This window comes from Chlamydotis macqueenii, chromosome 1 (genome assembly GCF_036417535.1).
Source record: "Chlamydotis macqueenii isolate bChlMac1 chromosome 1, bChlMac1.mat, whole genome shotgun sequence".
Taxonomy (NCBI): Eukaryota; Metazoa; Chordata; class Aves; order Otidiformes; family Otididae; genus Chlamydotis; species Chlamydotis macqueenii.
In genome coordinates, this window is record NC_141556.1 from 52,129,213 (window position 1) to 52,155,024 (window position 25,812).

At 37.5% G+C, this 25,812-nt stretch overlaps 1 protein-coding gene across 1 annotated transcript in view; it reads left to right on the top strand.

The window, feature by feature from the left end:
- Positions 1-25,812, top strand: part of ANO4 (anoctamin 4) — a 124,613-nt gene that overhangs the window by 51,155 nt on the left and 47,646 nt on the right. Inside the window, exons 5-11 of the mRNA XM_086740075.1 lie at positions 1,918-2,018; positions 2,275-2,376; positions 5,197-5,241; positions 9,989-10,120; positions 21,059-21,165; positions 22,875-22,930; positions 23,473-23,594. Coding sequence (XP_086596201.1) covers positions 1,918-2,018; positions 2,275-2,376; positions 5,197-5,241; positions 9,989-10,120; positions 21,059-21,165; positions 22,875-22,930; positions 23,473-23,594 — 665 coding nt within the window. The remainder of the gene's footprint in view (positions 1-1,917; positions 2,019-2,274; positions 2,377-5,196; positions 5,242-9,988; positions 10,121-21,058; positions 21,166-22,874; positions 22,931-23,472; positions 23,595-25,812) is intronic.

Below are 25,812 nucleotides of genomic sequence, written 5' to 3' on the forward strand. Positions count from 1 at the left end.
CATTATTATCCCTTTCTTCTGAAAATAATGGAACCTCCCAGATGTATTTTGGTTAGATCTTCTGTTGACAAAGTTGTTAAAGTAACATTACAAGATACTGAGTAAAAAATACTCTTTAAACATCTATATTGTGATAACTATGTGAAAGTTTTTTGTATTTGTGTGTGAAACCATGTAACATAAAAAATCAAATTTAAATGAAGATAATGTTCACTTGTGAAAGAGCATCTCCACAAGTCATGTTACTGTGGCTGCCATATCTAGTATAGCTTAAACAACAATGTGCTGGAAAATGCCTGTAAACTTCCTGTTTAACAGCCATCACTAAATTTACAAGCTGGTTTTAATAAATTTTCTCAGTTTCTCAGATTTTATTGGTGTGTCAGGACCATGGTTTTCTTCTGTATATTGGGCTTATGAGACGGTTCTTTTGAGTTTTGGTGGGTTTTGTTGGTTTTTTTTTGTTGTTTTTTTTTTTTTAATCTGAGCTGTTTATGACAAAATTACCAGTCCACTGCTGACTCATCTTTGAGAGAGCAGTTTGCAGGAAATTTTCAGAGTAGCAGAACTTAGTCTTGGTTTTGTGGTATCTACTTGCGAAGGTCTCATGGGAAAATAAAAGATAACTTGTGAAATGTACCTATAAACAAAAACATCATTAGAGGCCTGATTTAGAATCCATAAAAGTCAATAGAAAGAGTACAACCGAATTCATTGTCTCTGAAGCAGGTCTCTTGGGGGCATTTCATTGCTGTTGTGTCATTTCACGTTGAAATATTTTTTGGAAAGTCATCAGCAAAAGAATAGCAAGATTTTTTTCTGCAATTTTTAATATCAGAAAGTTACTTGTTTCATTATGAGCTAAATCCATTTTTTCTTGCTGTCCAATAGTACTTTGGCTACAAGTATTTCTCTGTGTCCATTTTTGAGAATTTCAAGATTATATTTGTTTAAAAAAAAATGTTAACTCTGTAATGACTGGGTTGTTTGTTTTTTTTTTTTTTCCTTTATTTTTCTCTCTGCTAAAGAAAATAGTATATATATATCTTAACTGTTGGAGCTTTCATTCCTATCACTTCAAAAACTAGTAATAACATTCTAGCTACTCTAAGGACATGAACATGCTGTAGCAGTTTCAGTAATTTCAGCATCTATCAGGATATGGAAGGAAGAGTCAAACAGGGGTCAAAAGTATAAATGTCAGCCTCATACCCATATAGTCACTGTAGCTTCCAGATAAGCAATACTAGATTTAAGAACTCCCAGTAAAAGTTGTGTTAACCAAGAGTTAATGAGAGAAACATTGAATATAGTACAATGTCTATATCATCCCTGAAGCCTTTCTTGCCTGGTTTTCTCACCTTCCTTTTCTCACACTCTACACTTTTACCCATTTCTTTAGTATTCCTTGAACTCAGCTGGTAGTAATTGCCCCTGTTAATGTGATCCATTCAGTTGTCTAAAGCTGTATTGTATGCAATTTTATGAGAATTTCATTGATTTTTCATTAGAATTTGAACAACTCATCTTCCAATATTAACATGTGGCTGCCTGTATTCTCAGCTTGGCTTCAGCCGACCACGCTGTAGCTTTTTTTGTAAAGCACTATTTCTCCTCCTGAGTGCAAACAGAGCTAAATTTCTCCCCTTCTTTTTACTGCATATTCTCTATTCTTCTTCTGTTAGGTAACAGCTGTTCTGGTACACATACCCTACATAAAGTTCTCTTTACACTACACGGGACCCATAGAAAAGAAGATTGTAGCACTGAGAAGAGATCTTGCTGGCGTAGTCATGACCCTTGACACAAAACCAGAAAAATAGATATTGACCACTGAACATGGTTTCTTTCTTTTTTACTTGAAAAAGTAAGCCCTGGTGGCTGTTTGTTGGTTTGTTTGTTTTTTTTCTTTTGCAGTCATCTCTAACAAACAGTGACATCATCTTTGTGAAGTTGCATGCCCCTTGGGAGGTCCTTGGCAAATATGCGGAACTAATGAATGTAAGAATGCCTTTCAGGTAGGTGCAGTTGTATTTTGTCTCAACCTCCAAAGTGACACTATACTGTAAAGCTAATGTAATAATAACACCAAAATGCACATGGAAAAGCTCTTCCATAAGATACCACACATCTTTAGAAAATATAAATGGAGTACTTTAGATACAATATTCATTGCTGTTTCTTCTTAATGCCTGCAATTTCAGTACAATACTGGTTTGAAATTAAGGTGAGCTGTAGCAGTGCAGCTGTTTTCATGGGGTATTCTATCCTTAGGCCCTTTAACCCCTTCAGTGCTGGAGCCCCCTGCATACTTGTGCGCTGCTGTTTTTTAAATGGACATTTCATTGAAATCAATGGGAGGTCAAGAAGATCCAGGTACGTAAGGCAGCACAGAAGGTGCATGTCTGTTGGACGTATCTGGTATGTTCAGCACCTGAAAATTGCTTGTATAGTGTGTAATTATGGAAATACAGATTATAAATAAGTATCTCATCTAATAGGAAAACAATTCAGGCTATAAATACTTCTTTTCTGTAAGAACTTCCATTAAATGCTGCTGATAACCAAATTCATTCCACATTGTCATTCAGATTACTTTTACCATTTATTTAATATTATTTGCATGTTGGGCTATGAAATTTTCTATATAAAATATCAATTTTATTCTGCTGGTTATCAGAACTGCTAAAATAGCATAAAGACTTCCACTGGAACTGACCAAAACCCATTAACTAAGAGGTCTTGATTCTTCTTTCAATTAGCAGGGTTTATAGATGCATAACTCCATTGATTTTAGTGGAATTATCCCTGAGCGAGAAAAGGATCAGACCCAGAATATGCAACTAGTGAGTTGGTGTCCTTTGTAGGATTTCTTCTGTTTTCTTCTTACCTCTCATACCTCTGGTTTGAGATAAGCTGTAGTAGTACAGAACTTGCTAGGAAAAATGAATATGAATTAAGGACAAAAGGCTTATTCTGCATGTATTTTGGTTTTCATTTTCACAGCAAATCTTCAGCTGTTCTTTCTTGTGTTTTTGTGCTAAAGAGAAAAATGTAAAAGTGATCACAAGTCATTGCAAGATATTCATATTATTTTTAAAAAGTGCTCTAGCCATAGAAACAATGGACTGGGCCAAAGTGTCCCTCCTTTGACTTCTGTGGCATTCCTTGAGATGAACCTGCCCCAGTTGAAGGATAAGGTCTCATGATGAAGAAATACACCAGAAAGTCAGATCTTAGTCATTGTGAGCAGCTTGTTCTTTCCTGATCTGAAGTTCCTTTTTCGAAATGTATCTCTCAGCAGATAGCAAAGTAGCTGCCATACAGATTGTATAGGAAGCATCAAAAATACTAAAGGTTTCTTGTCCTGTTTCAGGACCACGGCTTCATTCTTTCCACATCAACAGAGAGAGAATTATTACAGTATTGTTAAGAGGAAATCATGGCGATTTACTATGTCTGCTGGGCAGGCTCTTAAATTTTGTTTTAGGAGCAACAGTACTCTTTACCATTTAAAAACACAGACCAGCATTTTACAAAATGTTCACTAGTCTAGATTGACTGTTTCCAGGTGCCCTTGTGTAACCTCTTATTTTAAGGGCTGCTGCTTACAGCTCCCAATATTTTAGGTTGGAGTTGTCCGAGGTCCACACATCAGTGAATGAAATCCTTGCTATTTCAAAGTAGGGATGCCAAAACAGTGGATACCTCTGGATATTTGAAACAAAATCAAGAAGGGGATGGCATCTTCAGAAACACTTAGTTTTGACCCTTCTCTACTGCTGCTAAGTATAGCACGCCTCCTACCTTGTAGAGGAGTTGTGCAAAGGAGGCTGGCCAACATGAAATTGTTTCAGAAATTTCACTTCACCAGCACAATATGGACATTGATAACAAAAATAATGTCAAAATATTATGCATTATTTAAATTCTAAGTTCTGAAAATTAACCTGGAATACTAACTAGGGTTTTTTTTCTATAGTTTATAAATCCTAGAATACTAACCAGGTTTTTTTTCTATAGTTTATAAATCATCAGTGCTGACTTATTTTAGAAAGCTCCCAACTATGCTTGCTTCCAAGGCACTAACAGCATTCCTATGGTACATTTAATATACACGAATATTCAGAATATATGTGGTATGAGCCCTTCATTTTCCAGAATTGGTACAGTTCAGCGCTGCACAATGGAAACTCTCAGAATACACAGAAACCACCTTGATTTAGAAATGATCTTCAGCGGATGACAAAGTCAACCTCTGGAGGAGGAAGCGAGTTCAGGCAGGCACCTAAATCTTCCGTAAGGAATATCATTCCCAAACCCACACCTAAAAGGCTTCAGATTTTCTTAACTCTCATGAAGATGTCATCTCTCTGCTGAAGGTGATGGGTCAAATCCTGACAGCCGTGGTGTTATAGGCACGTATGAGGACAAGAAGACCTGCCAGCAGCAGAGAGGGACAGGAGGTGGACTCACTGTTCCAGATCTACACAGGATGGTTAGGGCTGGTCAGGAAGCAGGCTGAGAGCGTGGTCAGCATGTGTCTGCTTGTGCACCCTTGTCTGCTCACTTGTTCCCCATGCACACTCCCACACAGCTTATTGCACTGACAACAGAAATCAGCTGTGCTTGTGTGAGGGGCAGAGGGAGTGGCTGCATACTTTGCGGGGGATGCTGAGCACATACTCATTTGCTTGTGTAGCCAATATTCTGTTTCAAAGGATGTTACCCCAACAACAAGCACTGGTCCCACTTGGTACTGCGTGTGCTATGGCATATTGCAGCATGATACCACTTTCCTGACTTTTCTAAGGGATTCTCCCTTGGGTTTCACCAAATACACTTTAATAATTCACTAGTGGATGTGAGATAATTTGTCTGTATTTGTATCAGCCCTATAGAAATCCTGCAATAGTTTATGGACTTCTTTGAAATAGAAACATCTTCGGGTCCCTGTCTTTCATACATGACAAATAGCAGAAAAGGAGAAGACAATGGGAAAATTATGACCTTGCAATTCAAATGCCACCAGAGTCTGTGTGGCTTCCTGAGACAGTTGTGTTAATCTCTCTTTTAGTCTCTTTCTCCACCTCTTACAGGCTTCTGTCTTCAATCTCCTTTCCTTCCTTGCTAGTTCATACTGTAACTGACGATGGGTTTTCTTCTCGACTGGCTTCATTTTTGCTGTTCTTCCAGGAGAAAAATCTATTACCTGCACCGCCGATACAAGTTCATGAATAGGTGAGTACAATTCTTATGCCAGTCCAGTTTATGTTCGTTTGGACCCAATAACAAAAATAATGGTGAAGGTCAAGCTGGAAGGAAAAGTTTATTAGCTGTGTTTATAGAGGGGTGGAGGGAGTGATTACACACTAGAACATCTGCAGAAACAAATACAAAAATTGCATGTTTAAGGCATCTGCAATGTGAAAGAGGCAATTCATTTTGTCAGTGTTGCCTTTTTTTAGGAATAAGGACATATTTTTCAATTGATGGAGACTTTTAAAGAAGAATAAGTGTGTTAATGCAAGCATTGTATCTCTTTCTTTTCATGTAGCTCATTAGGGAGTTTTTTGAGTTAAAATACCACAGTTACAGCTTTTTTTTTTTCATTTCCATGCACCTTGCTTACTTGTAATACTGATGGCATTATTTATTCATTGCTTCCTCTGCGGGGATGCTTAGTACTTTGTTGGTGGATAAGAAGGCAAAGAACCAAGTTCACCTCTGATGTAACATTACTGAGATTCAGACATGAGTATTTTTCAAGAATCTTTGAAGTGCCTTCACTCAATTATTAAATATCTTTAAGGTTATGTTTGATGCCTGGTTTATGTCCGACTTGCTACAACAAAAAAGTTCCAGTACTGTAGTTCGTATTTTCTTTTTGATACCTTGGACAATTAAATGGAAATGTCTCCAAACAGCCTAAAAAATATATAGGCTTGGTAAAGATGAGATCATATGTTGGCATTTAATGCCACAGTGCTCTTGATGCAGTTTTCAAAAGAGTTTAGCATTTGATTTACTGTGTTACTCAGAGGTCAGTGAAAATATTCCCATGAACCTCTGAGAGAGAAGAATTAAATTTGAAAAATCTGCATTTTGGAGTAAACAGCTGTATCACTTTGCAGATAATGTTAGTAGATCAACATCCATGGGAAAATAAATCACATTATCACTCTGCTGCATGAGCATATTAAAAAGCATTTTGTACATTAAATTCCATCACAGTATGCTAGTGATCTCACATTATAGTATTTACTTCTTTATATTAATTATCACCAAATGGGCTCTTTTTTGGAGTTAAAGCATTTTACCTAGTTGGCACAGGCTAATAGATGCACACAGCTCTTCTAAAGCTTGTTGATGTTTCCCACTTTCCATCCTCACCTTACAATAAATACTGTAGTGGCTGTTAACTTCAGAATTTGTCTTAATTTTAGTTGAGACATGGCTGCTTTGACTAAAGTGATATATAGGAAGGAGTAGGTGAAGATTCTAACATTTGTATGTGATGTATGAAGTTTTGCTTTATATTCATTTTCTAATGAATCAGGATGCAATTTGAAGTCAGAATGGAAATATGTATAATATTTTCCTGGTATTTTAGTTCCTGAGTGATGAGAATACTTGGCTAAATTCAATTTTTATGTTCAGGTCTAGAAATAACTATTTGAGGTGAAAAAGCTATAACTGAATAGTCTCAGTGGGAAAAAAGAAAACATATTCTATACTATGATTCTATGCTATTCAGATTTATTTTCATTTGTGTGAAACTCAGATATAGAGGTTCAATAAAAGTATCTATTTCTTCTACTCCTAGTTCAGTGAAGATTACAAGTAACTGAAGTCTTGGTCCATTTTTTCAGTCAAGCCAAACTTTATATTGACATTAGGGCAAAATTTATTTTAAAGACGATTTTTTGTTACAAGGCAAAGCCCAGAGCAGGTCACTTGCAACTTGTCAACTTGATTTGATTTTTTTTCTATGAAAAATTCTAATGATATCAAAATTTCAAATAACAAAACTCCACTAATACATTTTAGAGGAAAGGAGGCGTATTGGGTACGTTTGCAGTACCTGCATTGTGGTACCCAGTATTGTGATTAAAAACTAAACTAAGACAATATCTAGCACTACGAGATGTGTAAAGCTCTATCAAGGCTGACCCACAGATAAAAACCAATCTCAATTCAAACCTTTTTTTTTTCTACCTTCCTCTTTCCTTTGAAAAATGATCCTATTCCTACCCTACTTCCTAGTGAGAAAACAGTTTCTTTTAAATTACTTGATAAATCCTTTGTGTGAGTTAAGCACAGTATGTATCTTCAGAAAGAGGATACTGAGTAATGACTAGACTTGGAGAGTGGGGACAGGCTTGAAGTGGAAGAGACTCTGTCTTTGAGACACTGTGTGAATGTTAGCCTTATGAGGCTAATAAGTGTTTTTAAAGAAGGAATTAAAGAATGATACTATGATCAGGTCTTTCACTCTCCTCTTTCTGTGTGCCTAACTCTACAGTGCCTCATCACTCCATGCCTTCTCTTGCTCTTGTGTAGGTTGCTCTACTTTCCCAACACTGTTCCCTTATTCAGCTGAGTATATAAGCTTCTCCATGAAGGGAAAGTGAGACATGAATTAGCCTTGAAGAAGTGATAAAACACAGTAGATTTTTAACACTGTATGTCTGTGTTTGTTAACACTAACACCACTCTTTCAGCTTTTTTTTTATAAATACTCGTGTAGAGTACAAAGCCTGTGCTGCTGGCTGGTGGCACTGCTGGATGAGCTGGAGGCAATTTAAGAATTTGGTTATTTTTCTTTTCCAAGGAGATAACTAAGGTGGTTTTTTTTCTCTAAGGATGGCTTTGCTGTACTGTATGTTCTAGGCCTTGCAGAAAGGCTTTGCAGCCTTCTCAGAACTGTTTGCCGGCTCACTGAGCATGCCAAGTAATCTGAGCTTTGGGAATGGCAAGCCAGTAAAATTCTGGATACACTCAGTGAGAAGCCAACATGAATAATGCATTGCTCTTAAGTGGGGAAAGCACTGTGTCTGCCTGTGTGCATGTGTGCTGTGATAAACCTATGGCACACATATCTCAAATGTGCACATTGACTTGCATGATGAATAGGAAAGGATTGCAGATTTGCAAGGATGTTAATAGCTTAGAGAATTCAAATCACTTTAGTTAACAAATAAGCATGGAATGGGATATTTAGAAAGCCCTTCTGCCAGATTCCTCTTCCTTTTTCCATACCCAGAAACACTAAGCCTGCTGAATATATAGTGTAATGCGGGGCTTGTGGCCTTTACAGAGGAAAAACTGGAGGCCAGGAGACAGGGAATTCCCCTGTAGAGAGCTTACTTTTCCCTTGCCATTCCTATCAGTGTCTGCGCAGACCAGCTCAAGGCTGTCAGGCTGAGTGCTGCAACTGTAGAGTTGCAGTTCGTCGGGCTCTTTACAGCCCTGGGATCTGACATCTCGCCTGCACTCGGGCACAGACATTTACAAACTACCTCCTCCTGTGCTCTGAACTGCTGGGCCAGTGCAAACTCTGCCCATGAAGAGTTTATGATTAATTAGGATAAATCTTACATTATGTTGGCATACACATTCCAGTTATTCCAAACAGTCCTGGTAGTAAATTTACCCCCCACCACCATGCTGTTCTCAGAATGAGAATACACAAATGGTACCAAAACAAGTAGAGCTAATTTGGTTAAAATTTTAAAATGTGCCCATGTTTAAAAATTAACATGCACTTCCTTATCCAAGATAAAAATACCTGATGGGAGAAGGCTGAATATTTCAGGAAATATTATATATATTTCAAATGAAAGTATGCAATAATTTCATGTCACTTTCCCCCACACTTAGCTGCTTGGGTATGGATTGCCCTCCCTCAGAGTGACTGTGCAGTGCTCACATTTTCTGGTCATAGAGTTTTTGTGGTGACTTCTGTCAACAGAAGGAAAAAATAACTACATTTCCAGTCTCTGAACTTCATCCAGAACTGGATTTAAATGTCAAAAGATTTCAATTCATGCCTTTTAGCTCCAGTCTTAGAAAGACTAATCCAGTTACTGAAGTATGTGCATAGTCCAAAATTTGTAATCTATGATTTTTGCAGGCAGAGATCACCAGTTAGGACTTGAAGGTGTTAGGAACTTCTGAGAGAGTAGGGGTCATTGTGCCAGACACATCTCATCTTTCTTACGTGTTTTTCATGATAATGTTTTAGTTTGGATTTGAATTTGATTTAGATTATCTTCTCCAATCAGCTCTGATTCTTCCCTTTCCCTTAATTTCAGCATGCATCTTTGCATGAGTGCACTTGCAATTAAATCTGCCCTTTCTCCAGCTTGATCATAATTTGCTTTCTCTTTCCAAGTGTAAGAATCTGTGTAGCATCAGCTATTAATCTATACCCTGAGTAGTCTGGTTTCATGGAGGTTGTAGTATTGCAAGACACCACAATTGAATCAAATTAACACAGTAGCCTGGTTTTTTTATAGCATCAATTGCAAGGTAAGAATCCATACAGAGAGCAGTAAAGGGATGCAACTTGCTGGGATTTAGCTGCCAAAGCTCTCTGTTGCAGTCTCTGCTGTTCTAATGTTCACCTGTCCAAAGTCTAATGTGTCAATTAAGCCTGGAATTTAAGCTAACTGAAAAGCTGAGAAATAAAGGTTTAGAGAGTTGCCAAGAGCTTACTGGGCTTAATAAGGTTTGCAGCAGCATGTATATCAGCGCTGCTTTTCTGTGGAGACAAAATAAGACGCTCCTCTGCTGAAAGCTGGTTATTAAATAATCAGGTTCAGCATGTATAATTTGGTCTGCCTCAAAAAAGTCAAAAGACATTGCTTCTTTTCTAGTTGTAAATATTAAGTGGCCTAGTTTGCCAGCATCTGTTCTTTCCAAGTACTCTGTAATGTAATGAAAAAACACTATCTGAAATGCTTACACTTTTCATGTGCTGCAGGATCGAGAAACAAATAAGCAGGTTTCGAGGATGGTTACCTAGAAAGCCAATGAAACTGGACAAGGAGACGCTGCCAGATCTGGAGGAGAATGACTGCTATACTGCTCCATTCAGCCAACAAAGGATCCATCAGTGAGTATTTTATTATATCTTAATTATGAGATGAAAACTTTTCCTTCTGGATTCATCTTGGAAAAAATAAATTTCTTAGTTCATATCTTAAAGACTAGTGGCTTCAAATTAGTTCTTTGCCACACAAAGGGAGAAAAAAGAGAGTCCTGAGAGAGCATAAAGTCTGTCTGCATTTCTAATAATTAAAGGTCCAGCTCAAAGCCAAAATTAATCAATGGAAAAGTTCCTCTTGATTCTCTGGAAATTCAATTACATCCCTAAAGTAGTCAAATGGCTAATTCTCTCTTGGGTCAGAACTGCAGTTGTTCTTTGTCACTTAAAGCTGTGATTAAAATGTCTTTTTCAGCATTTCTATGTCTTTAGCATAATCAAAATTAGTCCTTCTAATACTAATGGTTGAAATAAACTGATACTGCATTTCATTCCTAGTTACAAATGTGGAACAAACAAAACTCTAAAGAAAGCAGTTAATGTAATTTTGTTTGCATTTCTCTGTCTTTTATTTTTATGTAAGCAAACCTGCTTGCAAAATGTCGGTGTTAAGACCTATCAGTGACACATGTCCAAGCATACCAATGGCACCAGTGTTGCACCAATGTCACTAGAGAAATCATGTGACTACTAGAAGCCTTTATTCACTTGCAAAATGCAAACTGGAAAAATCCCCACATGAGTTTCACATCCCACGTTGAATTTCAAGGCTGTCAAATTTTGGAGAAAATTTGGCTGTCGAAGTTTGGAAAAAGTACTACTTACGGGTAGTTACAGTGTTTGTAACATCAGAAACAATCATTGCCTACCTAAGAACAAAATCACAAAGAATAGGCAGCAACGACCAAGGTACTAACAGAAGACTCATACAACACAGAATGAATTACAGGCAGCTCAAATTCTAAAAATCTGAAATTTTATTCAGAGAGAAAACGAGTTGAGGTAATGCTCTTAAATGCCTCGCTTTGAACGAACTATTTGTCAGGGATTGGATGTATTAGCTGCAGTAGGAATGAATAAAATAGACCTCCTCTGCCATAAGTAGTGTCTTTCCAAATAGAGAAGAAAAGCAGAATCAGGTCATAGAATCATAGGATAGCTTGGGTTGGAAGGGACCTTTAATGGTGCAAAACTCCAGGGAAATAGCAGTAGAAGTCTTTTTCTAGCACCAGTCATCAACCAGGGTTATCTCCACTAGTTGTCTGTGCCCTGAATAGACATCAGGTTCAGACTACAGAGTCTTCCAATACTTGAGCAAAATATGGGTTGGTTATTGTGCCCTGCAAGAGGACAAGTAGGTGCAAATTAGTTCAAGAATAGAGCTGTGATAATTAAAAAAATGAAGAAACTGTGATGTCTATGTTTATATTATTGTTAATAGTAATATTAACTATTAACTTCCCTTAAAATTACAGCATGTAAGGAAGTTTGTTTTTTTTTTTTGTGGCTGGAAGGAGAATTGGTATATATGAACATGAATATTTTTCTCATTCTTCTGCCTTGCTCATGTTTGTGTTGGTAAACTGGCAGGGGGTTGTTATTAAATACTGTGTTAGTTTCATTAACATTCCTGCTGTTGTTTGGCACTTCTTTTACGTCATTGAAGACTTTGAAGCTCTACTCCCCAGCAGGCCTGACACTTTCTGTTTTCCTTTCTGTGTAGTCTTCCATTCCTTTTGTATGGGGACTGATAAAATGCTGTCAGAGCTGCCCTCCTTCTCCCAAAAGATGCTGTCTCTGACAGGATTCTCCTGTTCCTATCACACTCCAGCCTATTGGCTGTGTCTGACTTATTCTGCTTCACTAAAATTTTGAAATACAATGACTTGTTCAATATTCGTCTAGTGAGTTGCATGCAGGAGTTTTAATTGTTCCATGAATTTCAGGGTGTGTTGCTAAGCAGAGAATTTCAGGAACATCTTCAGAATGTGGTTTTAATCTTTGTTTGTGGAGTATGGGTATCAAATAATTGGAAATGTAGAGTGAAAAAGAATGATTTTTTTTTTTTTTAGTACTAGTTAACAGTCAAGAAGTTTATTATATTGGGATTCACTTACTTTGTGCAAATTGCTGCTTCTTCCAAGATACACGTAAATATGCTATTGAAAGATCTGTATATAACGAGCCGGTAATAAAGTTGCCCACCTATCCCCAAACATGGAGGAAGCATGAGTAGAAATGGATTTTTTAATTTATGTTTATCCCAACACATATTAACAGTAGCAATTACTGTGACTGGCATTTTTAATTGTCTCCATCAGTTGTGCCAGATGAGGATTTGGTCACTAAGAAAATTATTTCTCTTTCACCTCTACCCATTGCTAAGTGTCATAACCTTCACAAGGGCAGCACTGATAGTTGTCGCCTACTCAGAACAGTAACGGAAACGTTCCAAAGTTGATAAAATCCTGCACCATATTAGATGAAAGCTTCAGTTTTCAGTTGTCACTGTTGCATTACACAAGCTTTTACTTGCTTTTTAACAAGTAAAAAAGTTGCTAATTGAATATAATTTTTTTTTAAACCTGTCAAGGCTTTTATTTAAATTTCTAACCTGGAGCCCCACAGTACTGTTTTAGGAATGTGAAGATAAATAGTTACTAAAATTCTTGAGCTGCAGAAATAAAGAATTGCCATCTACAATAATGTAATGATAATTTAGCTTGCAGTTTGTCAGTGGTAAGAAAAATCCATGCATGTGTTTTCATGTTTGGTGTAGTTAAGGCTTTGCTAGAGTTCTCCTAGCATACCATATTGCCATTACAATGCAATTATACTGGAGTCTACATAATTGTCATAGGCAGTTACTTCTGAAGTTCACGTTGTCTTCAACAAGTACATCATTCTGTAGGCTAGAATAACAGTGAAAGTCTCTCTCCTGAGAATGGGGGTTTTACCACATACTATAGCTGGAGGTTGCAGAATTCTTCCTTCTCTCCTCATTTTATGTGCATTTAATTTTCTAAAATATAGTTCCTTAAATATTTACATGAGCTTGTCCATGTTTGATGTTTGTTCAAATATTGCAGTTTGAGTCTGGAATTCCTTATTTCTTCCTTTCTTCATAGCCTAAGCAGTTTTTCACCTCAGCAAAGAAGAGGCAGTTTATATTTTTTGATCTAGCCACAATTTGCACATCCAGGTCTCCAGCATGATATAGAAGATATTTGAAACTTTGTATGAGTACAATCTTCATTTGTGATAGCTGCTTTTAGAAGCATGGAATGACAGATAATTAACAGTACTTACAATGCAGAGTCTGGGAGGGAAAACAGGTAAGACCAAAACCAGCAAGTTCTGATCAGACCTTTTTTCAATAGGAATTAATATTTTTGAAATTAAAAAGGCCAGATGTGGAGAAAGGCTAGCTTTCAGGAAAAAAAAAAAAAGTTATACTTGTGTTAAGAGACACAGCTAACCATCTGCCCTCCCTCCAAAACAGGCAAAGAAGAAAACTGCAAGAATCGTATTCATAAGATGTGCCTATAACTTCTGCAGTATGGCTTCGGGTTTTATTTTGAGGGGATTGTCCCTTACCTTATAAGGTATATCACAAAATTGTCAGTACAAGAGAAGACCTAAATTCATCTTACTTCCTAAGTAATAGGAAATCTCTTTTTGGAGGAAAGAAGCTCTGCCTGGCTGAGGCAAGCATTTTTTTTTAATTGTGTGGAATACAAAATTATAATTTTCAGGATAGACTTCCGAGTAGTATCTCTCTTCTGCTGCCACAGCTTGGGAAGGGCTTTATTTATGCTAAAGCATTTCTTCTGAAAATTATCAGTTGCAAGAATACACAATTCACAATATATGAAAAATGTTTTCCATCAAGTATGATGATAATTAGTTATTTTTCTACTACATCTTAGTTATTTTATGTAGTGAGCTGCTAGTCAGCTGGGAATAGTAACAGTAGTAATTAGCTGCAATTTCTTAGATAGCTGTATACTAGCTAGGAAAATGCTTTTAATTGCTGTTCAGAGATTTCAAACTTTATATCAGGAGCTATTTTCTCCTTTTTTTAAAATTTTTCTTCCAAACGTACTAAACTCTCTAGTTACATATTAAGCTAATATATAATTTAATAAACCACTTAAAATAAATATTTATTACTTCAGTGAAAATTAAATTAAAATTTTACACAATTAGGAGGACTAGGAAAAATATCTGAATTAATTAAACAAAAATGGTCCTGTATACCAGAGGTTAATGAGTTATTCTCATTTGTACTATGTCCCCTTGTGGTACATGAGGATGTCGTCCTGTATCATTGTCAGATTTCCAAGATACACGTCTCTCAGCATGGAGTTACATTTTAAGCTTTCTCTGATGCACAAATTGTCCCTAATCAATGCCATCCCCATTAAGATGCCCCTGTCCCCCTGAGCTGCTGCACCTCAAGATCATGAATGGGTCAGGGAGCAGCAACCACTGGAGACGAGGTACAGGGCTGCATGGACACTTACTTTTGAACCAGGTTGGTCATTCTTGTGTTTATATTCACCTACAGCATAATAACTATACATTTGCAAATGGCTTTCTGTAAGCAAGGAATCACAGTTCTGTAAGACTCATGCTCTTAAACAAATCTTTGTGCAACCAAACTTGGAAATGCCCTGTAACAGGTTTTTTGTATTCTGATTCTGGAACTTTTAATTGCCTGGCAAACTGAATGAAACATGGCATTCCTGAAAAATACGCAAAGCTCATTCTATATCTGATGAATATTCCTGAGTGAACCAATTTAAATTACAAAGTTATTTAGGTGGCAGGGTGATCTGAGGCGAAGGGCAGAGGAAGGTGGAGGAGAGATTCAGCACTTTCATGACTCTCTATTTTACCTTAGCAGTTTTGAGGCTGTGATGTGCCAAATACAAAACAGACAAAGCCACTAATACATTCTTCATCCCAAATTGATCCTGTTTTAGGCAAATAATGTGAAAAATGATCTCCTGATAACCACTAATGAAATTTTTCTTTTAGATAAATAAAGTAGTCAGCTGCAGGCTTAAAAGTCAGGCAAACTGAAAATAAATAGAAAGTGATAATAATATACTCATTTTCAAATGAATAAACTACAGGAATATATGGTAATATTCTCACTGGAATACTGCAGACTTATCTTGTTGCTACTACTACAGCTGATTATTTTCTGTCTCTGATGTTAAATGAGGTAAAACCTGCTATTGCCTCAACCAACAACAGCTAGCTACTGCCAGTGGTTTGTCTGCAAGTGCAAAGGGATGGGCACTTTTCCTGCACTAAAGAATACACTTATCATATAGTGATTACTACTTCATACAACATCTGTGCTTTTAGTTTGTAATGCTTCCAGCGTAGACATTTGCTTGGAACAAACCTTTTCATACGGTGAGTGTCAGACATCGAGTGTTTCAGGATCTGGGGATCCTGTGGAGCAAAGATGCATGTTAATACATGCATGAACACATGATCACTTTGTAGCTTTGTAACCAGACCACGAGTACAGCTTTCGCCTTGTATATCTTACCATTACAGCAGAAAATAGCCTTTTCCTGCCTTTTGCTTCTCCAAAATAAATTGAAAGTTAAATTCCTTTTTTTTTCAAATGAGTGTTAGACAAAAATTCAAGAGCTCTATTTACCCCTAAAGGGTTTGTACAACCTGCAAAATTACCAAAGAGAATGTATGAACAGAAATTCATTGACAGTTTGTTCTTGGTTGAATTTGCATTAATTTGAGGGCCTTCTTTAGAGGACAGTTAGTTTTACTGTGCTTTGTTGTCCATGGATAGTTTGAAATCTCCAGTTCGGAGTCTAATTAAGAAAGCTATAAATATAATTTCAAAGCAATTAACCTTCACTGACTCTTCGTGTCGCTTACAGTGTGAATGTAAGAGCAATATTTCTACAATGACATTTTTAAAAGGGACTTTAATTAAGGATCAAATCTGGAACCTTTCCTGCCAGAAGTGCTCTCATTGTCTTCACTGGGATTTTCCTTTTGAGTAAGGACAGCTCACACAAACAAGGCTTACAGGACCAGGCTAATGGATATAACTGTTGTGGAACAAATCACTGGCTTTATTATCTACCTACACATTAACATCATGGGTAGTAAAAATAATAGAGTATTAATCCTTACTTATTTTTTATCTTACAAATGAGGTGACAAAGTGATCAAAATCTTCAACTCAACTGTCTCCTAAATAAAGCCTGAACCCTTACTGAGCCTGAAAACAAGCTGTATTGCTCTTATGAATATTCAAGCCCCTATGCATATTGAAATTATAACAAGGGCAGCAGAACAGAACAGCTGAGGAAACTGTTCCATCTGAAAGGAACAAGGGTTAAAAAGCTCTCTAGAAAACCTCTGCCTTGTGCAGTTTATAGCTCAGCAATATCTGATGAATGTTTATCTACAGCTAGTTTGGAAATGTCTTCAGCTCTGGCCCCTGTTAACTGAAATCTGTAGGATGAGATTTTTCATAGAGTGAGAAAGTCTTTCTCCCCTGAATTCCTCATTGGATGCTGTAGACCATGAAAGAGCCTTGATGGCTATTCTGTGAATATGGATTTACCGCCCATATTCAAAAAGAAGTCAACACAAAGCAGAAAAATTTTGGAAGAAATGCCCATAAAATGTGGAAGAGAAGGATTGTGGTAGAGAGGGATAAATCCTGCACTGAACTGCATGATTCTCACCCAACAAGAGCAACTCCTGTGATTTTGGAGATAAATTGAAACCTCCCTGACATTGTTCTAATTCATGTCAACTTCTAACTGGGATTTTGTAACACATAGTTACAACTACTTAAGATATTCTCAACCTTTCACTGCCTCCCACTCATGTCTGTCTATTTTTATTTCCTATGCCAGAGTTCTCTGCCCCCTTGAGTACTGCTCATTCTGGGGCTACTCTACAAACAATTTCACAGAAATTATCTGAATATTTGAGTTAAACAAAAGAAAAAACTTTGTGATTTTTATATTTAAAAAAAATAGATGAGGATTATTTTTAACCTTTAACACATGCAATTCCATCCCAAAATAATGATACTGTTAGGTGCAGTCCAGAACATCCAGAGGACTCATTTTGACACTAATTTTTCATGTTTGGTGAACTCTAGCATCAATTCTGCATCCATATCTCCATGAGTAATGTTGGAAAACACTGAAGGACATGTTCTTGGCCTACTCTAGTCATGATGAGTTCTCCCTTTCCTCTCCCTCTCCTGCCCTCAGATGTCTTTTACTGGCACAAGAATGGGCAGGGCAGAACCTCTGCAGCTCTTACACTGACAGGTTTAGGACTGCTTCAGCTAGTTCTGGAGTAGGCAGAGTTCTTCATGGCAGTTGTTATACTGAGGTGTTGACATCTGTTTCACACACATATCTGTTTGTTCCTTCTTGGCCATGTAAGACCAAAAGCTATAACAACACAATTGCTAAATTTAAAATGGATGCAAATGACTGAAGTGTTTGTTTAAACAAGTAGTTCTTATTTCTTTTTAAGATTGCATAATGTTTGATTTTTGCCTTTTTTCACTCATGACTCATTTTTTCATTCATGTCCGAGCTGTGTGGTGCAATCTACACACCGGAGGGAAGGGATGCCATCCAGAGAGACCTTGACAGACTTGAGAGGTGGGCCTATGCAAACCTCATGAAGTTCAACAAGGCCCCAAGTACAAGGTCCAGCACGTGGTTCAGGGCAATTCCAAGCACAAATACAGGCTGGGCCAAGAATAGATTGAGAGCAGCCCTGAGGAGGACTTGGGTGGACAAGAAGCTCAACATGAGCTGGTAATGTACACTCACAACCCAGAAAGCCAACTACACCCTGGGCTGCATCAAAAGAAGCATGGCCAGCAGATCAAGGGAGGTGATTCTCCCCCTCTACTCTGCTTTCGTGAGACCCCACCTGGAGTACTGGGTCCAGCTCTGGAGCCCCCAACATAAGAGGGACATGGACCAGTCGAAGTGAGTCCAGAAGAGGGCCACGAAGATGATCAGAAGGCTGGAGCATCTCTTCTGTGAAGACAGCTGAGAGAGTTGGAGCTGTTCAGCCTGGAGAAGAGAAGGCTCCAGGGAGACTTTATAGCAACCTTCCAGTACCTAAAGAGGGCTTTTAAGAAAGACAGGGAGAAACTCTTCAGCAGGGCCTGTTGTGACAGGACAAGGGGTAATGGTTTTAAAATAGAAGGAGGCAGATTCAGACTAGATATAAGGAAAAAGAAATTTACAATGAGGGTGATGGAAGACTGGAACAGGTTGCCCAGAGAGGTGGTGGATGCCCCATCCCTGGAAACATTCAAGTCCAGGTTGGATGGAGCTCTGAGCAACCTGGTACTATTGGAGATGTCCCTGCTCCTTGCAGGGGGGTTGGACTAGATGACCTTTAAAGATCCCTTCCTTTAAACTGAAACTATTCTATGGTTATATGATAAAATAGAAGTGACTAAATGCAGAAAAGCTATTAACATACTTTTCCAGAAAAGTGGTTGAAATAACTACCTGTAATTGCAGTATGACATACTCATGATAACAGATGGTAAAATTACCTTATATCACAAGGAGAATAGATTAACATTATTGGTATTACCTAGATCAGTGTTGCTAGTTTCCCAGATAAGATGATTCAATTCTCAGTTGAATCCTTCAAGTACTCACAGCTAGGTCAGAATAAAAACTACTGTGCTATTTTGATTTCATAAGTTATCTTCAGTTTTTTTAACATCCAATGCTGCCTGGGAGGTAAGATCTTGGAGAGGAAAGTCAGACATTAAAATAAGATTAAACAAAATGGGAAAACCACTACCTGTTCATTTCTGGTTTATTACTGTCTTTTAATTTGTTTCTGCTACTACTAAAATGCCCTAATACAGAGCTCCAGCTTCAGCTGGAAATAATGCTGTTCTATCTGCATCAGAATTTATGTAGTTTTTTTAATCCAATTTCCTTAAGCATTAAGAGTTATGTATTTCTTTTTTGTCACAAACCTTCTAATAATTATTATTTTACATACCGGTTACTTTCAACTAAATTTGGTATAGGTGTAGCTGTCTCAAAAGATAAGCACAGTCTAATTTACTTTGTGAGTATCAGCAGCTTGAAATGGAACAGTGGCCGAAAATTGTGCCTGTAAAGAAAAGCCAGTGGGCAGTGCACACTAATTGTACATGCTGTTGAGTAGCAGCCTATTGGTAAATTGGCACACACATGGTGGTCAGCCAATATGCAAAAATCAAATGACTTTCAATAGGTACTGTAGGGCATGTGTAGGACTTTGGGAATAGCAGGGATATGGAACGAAGCCAGAAACACAATACTGAGTAGATTGTGGACACAGAGATGACCTATAAGTATCTGGGGCGGAGTGGGAAAGGAGACAGGAGATAGTAACCTCTAGAAAACCAAGTTTAATTAATTATGGTGCTCTTGGAGCAATTTTTATACCTTTACTTTGGGATTTTTTTTTACTATCTGCCTTTGAAGCAGAACAAAAGGAACTTATAGATTGTCTTGCATGGAAAACTCAGCAGAGATTTTTTTATAATAAAGAGAGAGAATAGGGAGTCCCCAAAGTCCAGAAGTTGGACTCGTTGCCTGTTTTTCCAAATGACTGTGGTGGTGCAACGCCTTGTATGATTTCCTATGGGTAAAGATTCATTCTGAAAAAGCGGGTTTTCATTTGGGTAAAATTACCTGAGGGGAAAACTGAGCAGTGGGTCCCATGTTATGCAGAAGAGAAGGTCACATAAATCCATGCAGAAGTCCCTTTAAGATGATCTCTGTTACAGTCAGATTTGCCTAGTGTGCAGTCCTGCAGGCTGGTATCTCTATGACATCTCTATGATTTTACCATTTTATTTATCCGTTTATTCAATTCCATAGCTCTTCACCAACACAGAGGAGGACAACAATCTTACCTTCAAAGTATTTTTTAAAATATGAACCTTTCTATTCAGTCAGTTACTAAGGACCACATTTTAAAATTTATTTTGTTTCCTCAATATATGCATGGGCTTCCTTCATCAGAAACTCCATCTACCTATCTGTTTATTCAAGTGTCTAAATGACTTTCATGGTCTATCCTGAAGCCCTACATACCTCAAGCAACTGTAAGAATTCTTCAGCAGTAAAAAAAAAAAGAATTCTTCAGCAGTAAAAAAAGAATTCTTCAGCAGTAAAACTGACAAGTTGAAACTATTTCTAAACACTTACACTGTTTGCATTTTCCAGTGGTTATGATGATATGCTAAAATATCTTGTTTTCCTTGAGTATCTATATTGAGATTAAGAAAACTGTATAAAATAGATTATGCCAGCCAATCTCATCAATACAATATATTTTGTGTTCTTTTTTTTTAAATTTCCTAGACTCATCACAATTCTGTCTAAACTATTGAACCTGCATTCATACATAATATTATAAGTAGATTTTGAAAGCTAATTTTCTGCTGTGTTTTAACTTCCAGGACCAAACATAGGAGTTTATAATATTTCTCTTTTCTAACATAGTATTTTCAGTAAGAGTGATTTAGTAAGGTAGATGTTTCCATCTGACTCTTGATGGTAAAGCATAATAAAGAAGCCTGAAATAGAAATCAAATGTGAATTTCTACAGCTGCACTTACAAATCTTATGCTTTTGCAAATTCTTCTGCAAGTGTTTTGTCATTTTCAGTGAATGATCTAAAAGTGATGCTTATCATAATGAATGCTTAAATATCTTTGATCTTTCTCCAGGCTTGTCCAGGTAATTCTTCATTAGAGAGTGAAGGCTGTTACTGACATCATCTCATCTGGTGAATCATCTCGCTGAGTCTGATGTCCTTTAATCTTCCTTGCACTTGTTCACATACTGTAAATTTTTAGTGTGCTCTAGAATTTAATGGAAGTCAATATTTGCTTTAAACATACTATTATATATTCCTGACATGCCCTTTGTTTGTATTTTTGTATAGCTTCATCATACACAACAAAGATACTTTCTTTAATAATGCTACAAGAAGTAGAATTGTACACCATATCTTACAAAGAGTAAAATACGAAGAAGGCAAAAACAAAATTGGTAAGTTCTGAGCAACATGCTTTTAAACATGGGTGCCAAGTCCCACCAAAAAAAAAGAGAGAAATCTGCCTGGGCTCATAACAGACTCTTTTGCTTCCTTTTTAATCACTTCAGAACTGTTTACATCTCACCCACTGCTGTTGTAGGGGCTTTGCCTGGGAGACTTGATCATTCCCCTGTAATATCAGGCTGCTTTCACAGGCACATATGTCACCACATGGGCTTCATCACCTCTGCAGGGAAAGAGACTGACTTAAGCAAGAAATATGTACAGGTTAAGGACCCTGGAGAAGCAGATAGACTCATGCAGAAAAGCTTTTACTCCTTCATAAAAATGCCTTTGGAAGCACGGCAAGATTTGTGCTGCTGTACATCTCAGCCTGTAGGGCTTCTCCCTGGACACCTGTCCATCCCTAAGGCAGATGGAAGGTTCTGTATCTCTGTAGCTTCCGTAAGTTAAAAAGGAGTTCACTGATGATGTCCTCAGCACAAAGGATGCTGTGCATTGTCATGCATCACTTTCAGATAGTGAATGGAATGGACCTTTGGAGTGGCACATATGTGGATCAAGGAGAGCAGTCTCAGAGTCTCTCAGTGACAGAGAAGGGCTGGAGTACAAAACAGTGTCCCTCTTCTCTCTTGTGATACAGAGTATGTGCTGCTTGTGTACCACATAGAGACTGAGGCATCACTTTTGTACCTACCATGAACACGACCTTGCATTGATCACTGAGCAGAGCAAAGCCCAGCTTAGCTGTACAGGTTTTGCTTTTCTGACAGAGACTTTGGAAGAAAGCATGTTCTGCCAAGCAGATACTAGTGTGATTCCTGAAAGTGCTATTTATGTTGAATTAATACTTCTCATTGCTGTGTTCTTGCTGCTATCGTTCTGCTGTGAACTAGGGAAGGAATCAGGATTCTTTGCCTCTTGGTCAATGGGGTTCAAATGCTTTGAGGTTGCTAGTGCCAGTATTTAGTTTTGCACTGCCTGATAGTTGTTCAGTCGTATTTTGGTGACTTTCCAAGTGAAAAGTGCCCACATCTCAGCAATCATTCATTATTTTTCTCAAGGTTCTCATTAAAGAGTGGCACGGCCTGACTGAGTGTGGTGTATGATTACTTTTTTGTGACAAATAGCAATCCTTTTGGTTTAGGTTTAAGTATATTTTCTGATCTTGTACTATTGCAACCTGTCTTGTGCCTGTTCTATCTGTTAGCCCAGCAGCTTTTGCAAGACATAAACTGAACATATTTTACGATGTGGTTATCATATGGAAATTAAGAGTTTCAGTTGCTTTGCTGGCCTGCAGTTCAAAAATGTAAAGATCGTCCCTGAAGTTTTCAGCTCCAAATAAATACAACCTTTCATCTAAATAGCATCTTTAGACCATAATTTACAGGGTCAAACTTCAATCTATGCGTGAGGTCCCTGATTTCACTGAAGTTATGCTAAAGATGGATTTGGCAAATGAATCTTTAAACCTCTGTTATAATAGATGACAGATTATGATTAATATTTGAGCAAGTCTTTGCTTGTATTATATCTTACTTCATCAAAAGCTATAAAAGATGAATTTTTCTACCTGTATCTTTTACTGTCAATGGACTTCAAACTTCATTTAGCCAGCTTATTATGAAATGTGTTTTGCTTTTTACTTAGCAGTTTTTCTGCTCCTACTGATAAATAATTGGATACTTTTGATTCTTAGGTCTGAATCGATTGCTCAGTAATGGCTCCTATGAAGCTGCATTTCCTCTTCATGAGGTATTTTTGTCAGTTTTTTTTTCTTTTCGAACAGACATTTCCCACAAAATGAATTCTTAATTGCGTAATCATTTATTCTCAAGCTTATTAATGTTATTGCTCTCTTTTACATTTTGTGTCTGCCTCTGACATCCCTCCTGTTTTTAGTAATGTTTTTTTTTCTTGGAAAAAATATGTTTTTTTTTTCCTTGGAAAAAGACATGAGTAAGAAGAGTTGTTCTGGATCTGTTCTGTTAAAAGTATTTGGGTTTGACAAATCAGTATGTTTTCAGAGGGGAAAAATATCATGCTGTGGTTTTCTCCTTGAGATTCCCCAGTTTACAGCCTTTGAGTTGAACACCACTTATAGTAAATGTCTTACAATGAATAATCTGAAGTCTTACTGAAATCAGAGGAAATTGGTTTTTTAATGTCATATTTAGCATTTGGTGCACAAGCATGGGGTTTGCATAAATTGTGTTCTCCATACCAGTAGTGAGAGAGAATGCTTAGATATTATTTTTTGCTGCTGTTGTTCATTAATGTCCAGATTTGTATTTTAGGGAAGTTACAGAAGTAAGAATTCCATAAGAACCCATGGGGCAGAAAACCACAGACACCTGCTCTATGAGTGCTGGGCTTCATGGGGAGTGTGGTATAAATATCAACCACTGGACCTTGTGAGGTAAGACCTTCCTGCTTTTAGTTTATCACATTATAGGTGCTTTGAGTGCAGGTTATCTCTCTTCTGACAAAACCATGAAAAACTCAGTTAATTCATGTAGGTTTTAGAAACTGATCCTTAGGTCATGGGAATCCATTTCATTCAAGGTGCCACTACATTCAAAGAAATATCTACAGAGGAGCTTGTAGGAGGAGCTGAAAGTGAAAGAAGTTTCCTTCTAGAGTTTCCTGACACCATAACTTCTAATCAAGGATTTACAGAATATTTAAGAGAGGAAAAAAGGAAGAGAGAAATCTGTGGAGGCTAGGTAGACTTTGCTGCCTGTCTGTCCACTGGAGGATTTCTTCTTCCTGCTCGTAGCACGGCTTTGGGGAAAAACAGGCTCTCATCGACTAGGTCGTCTTCTTTTTTTCCAAAAAGCAACTACAGAAGGAGACGTGGATGAAGTTTAATGATGCTAACAAATGGCACAAAGCAGAGCTCACAGTCACTGACTGTGCTACTGTGTTCAGCAGCACTAGCGGTAGACGGGTCGAAGTCTCTCCTGTACCACTTCCCTTAAACTCAGCCCAGCCACATCACCACAGTCTGGATTTGTATTCATCTTGGAAGTAGCCTGCAAAGAAGAAACACTGAGAAAGCTGAGACATGACTCCAGATTCTTACAGCCCTTTTAAATAATGTTTTCAAATAGACCTGCATAAGCTAATAGAGACTTACTTTTATTTTTTTCATATATAGAGAGCCAGAGTCTTTACTGATCATGTTAGCAGAGCTATTATTGGACATTAATGGGCTTTTTCTATTTGAAGAGAGGAATATGAGGCTACAAGGGCCTATTATTAAAGTCTGAAGATGTATTGGGATTACTGAAGACATTGGTATGTTGGCCATTGGGAAGAGTCATATAGAGCATGCAATTGGCCTAGCATATTAATTTCCCCTTTTATAAGTCCTGTAATTGATAGAAACCTTCACTTTTATTGATTCTCAAAATTCTTTCCAGATAGAAAGATTTGTACAGAGTGGCCCTGGAGACAGATGGTGTTATTGATTAAGACCATATAAAACCTATCAGTTTCGTAAAACAGGAAGTGTTCAATTTCCATGGAGAAAAAGTTCACAGAGAAATACAATAAAAAAAAATTTACTGAGTCATGTAATTTTTAAAATGCTTTAGAAAACAGTAATGTATTTGTACCTCATAATTTAATTCAGAAAGCTTCTTATTTCTTTTTTAATATACTGTCCTGGACAGAAATATGGAATTTTTGACAAATTACACTAAGGAAATTGTTAATTTACTGAGGAGCCACCAGTTATACTAAAGTTCTTTATTTTTAATTTCCCAGTATACAATAAGATATTAATGTTACAGTATAAACAACTTATGTCTATTATGTTTTTAAATCTTTTGTCCATACTGGTCAAGGCTACTGTTCTTCATCTATATTTATTGTTTGTGAAAGTGCCATTGACCCAATATCTGGGTTTTGTTTTAATTTGGTTTATGAATATGGACCATCAGGCATCTGGAAGGTTTTTTAAGTATAAGGATAAATGGTAACAGAATGAGCAAGGTTAGGCACATGATTATTCTGGACCATGGTAGCAGCTTTCTTGAGTAGCCTGGGTTTGATGTTTAAGAGTTTGTAAGATGCTTTAGCTTTTTATCACAGTGAAATCCACAGCTATTTTACAAAGAAAAAAAAGCAATCAAAATAGTGGACCCCTTAGCTGAGGTCATAGGTGTCCTGTGGTGGTTGAGTAGGTGTGAGTAGGTGTACTCAGGCAAGGAATAGCGGGGCAGGGAGAGCTATGAGGCTCCCTGAGCATTCACAGCCGCATGAGTCGCTGTAGCCATCACACTCAGCAGGGTTGAAAGCTGCAGCCCCAGCCCAGCCTGCTTCCCCAGGCACTCCCATGGCTGCAATGAATTCACTGAAGGAGGGGTGACAGAAAGGGGGAGGGAATGCCTTTATCTTCTCACTTCACAGATGCTAGATCCCTCTCATTTCCTTAACTCCTGCCAAAACTCTCCTGTCTACTGCCACACTCAGCAGCTCATGTGTCTAGTGTGCTGGAGATTTTTCCTTGAAGAGCTGACAACACCAGCAAGACCTGTTGTTCATTTCACTGAGATGTATATCAGTGTGCATACTTTAAACAGAAGCTTTTTGACTATGAGTTCTACAGCAGGAGCAATTTGAAATTTTTG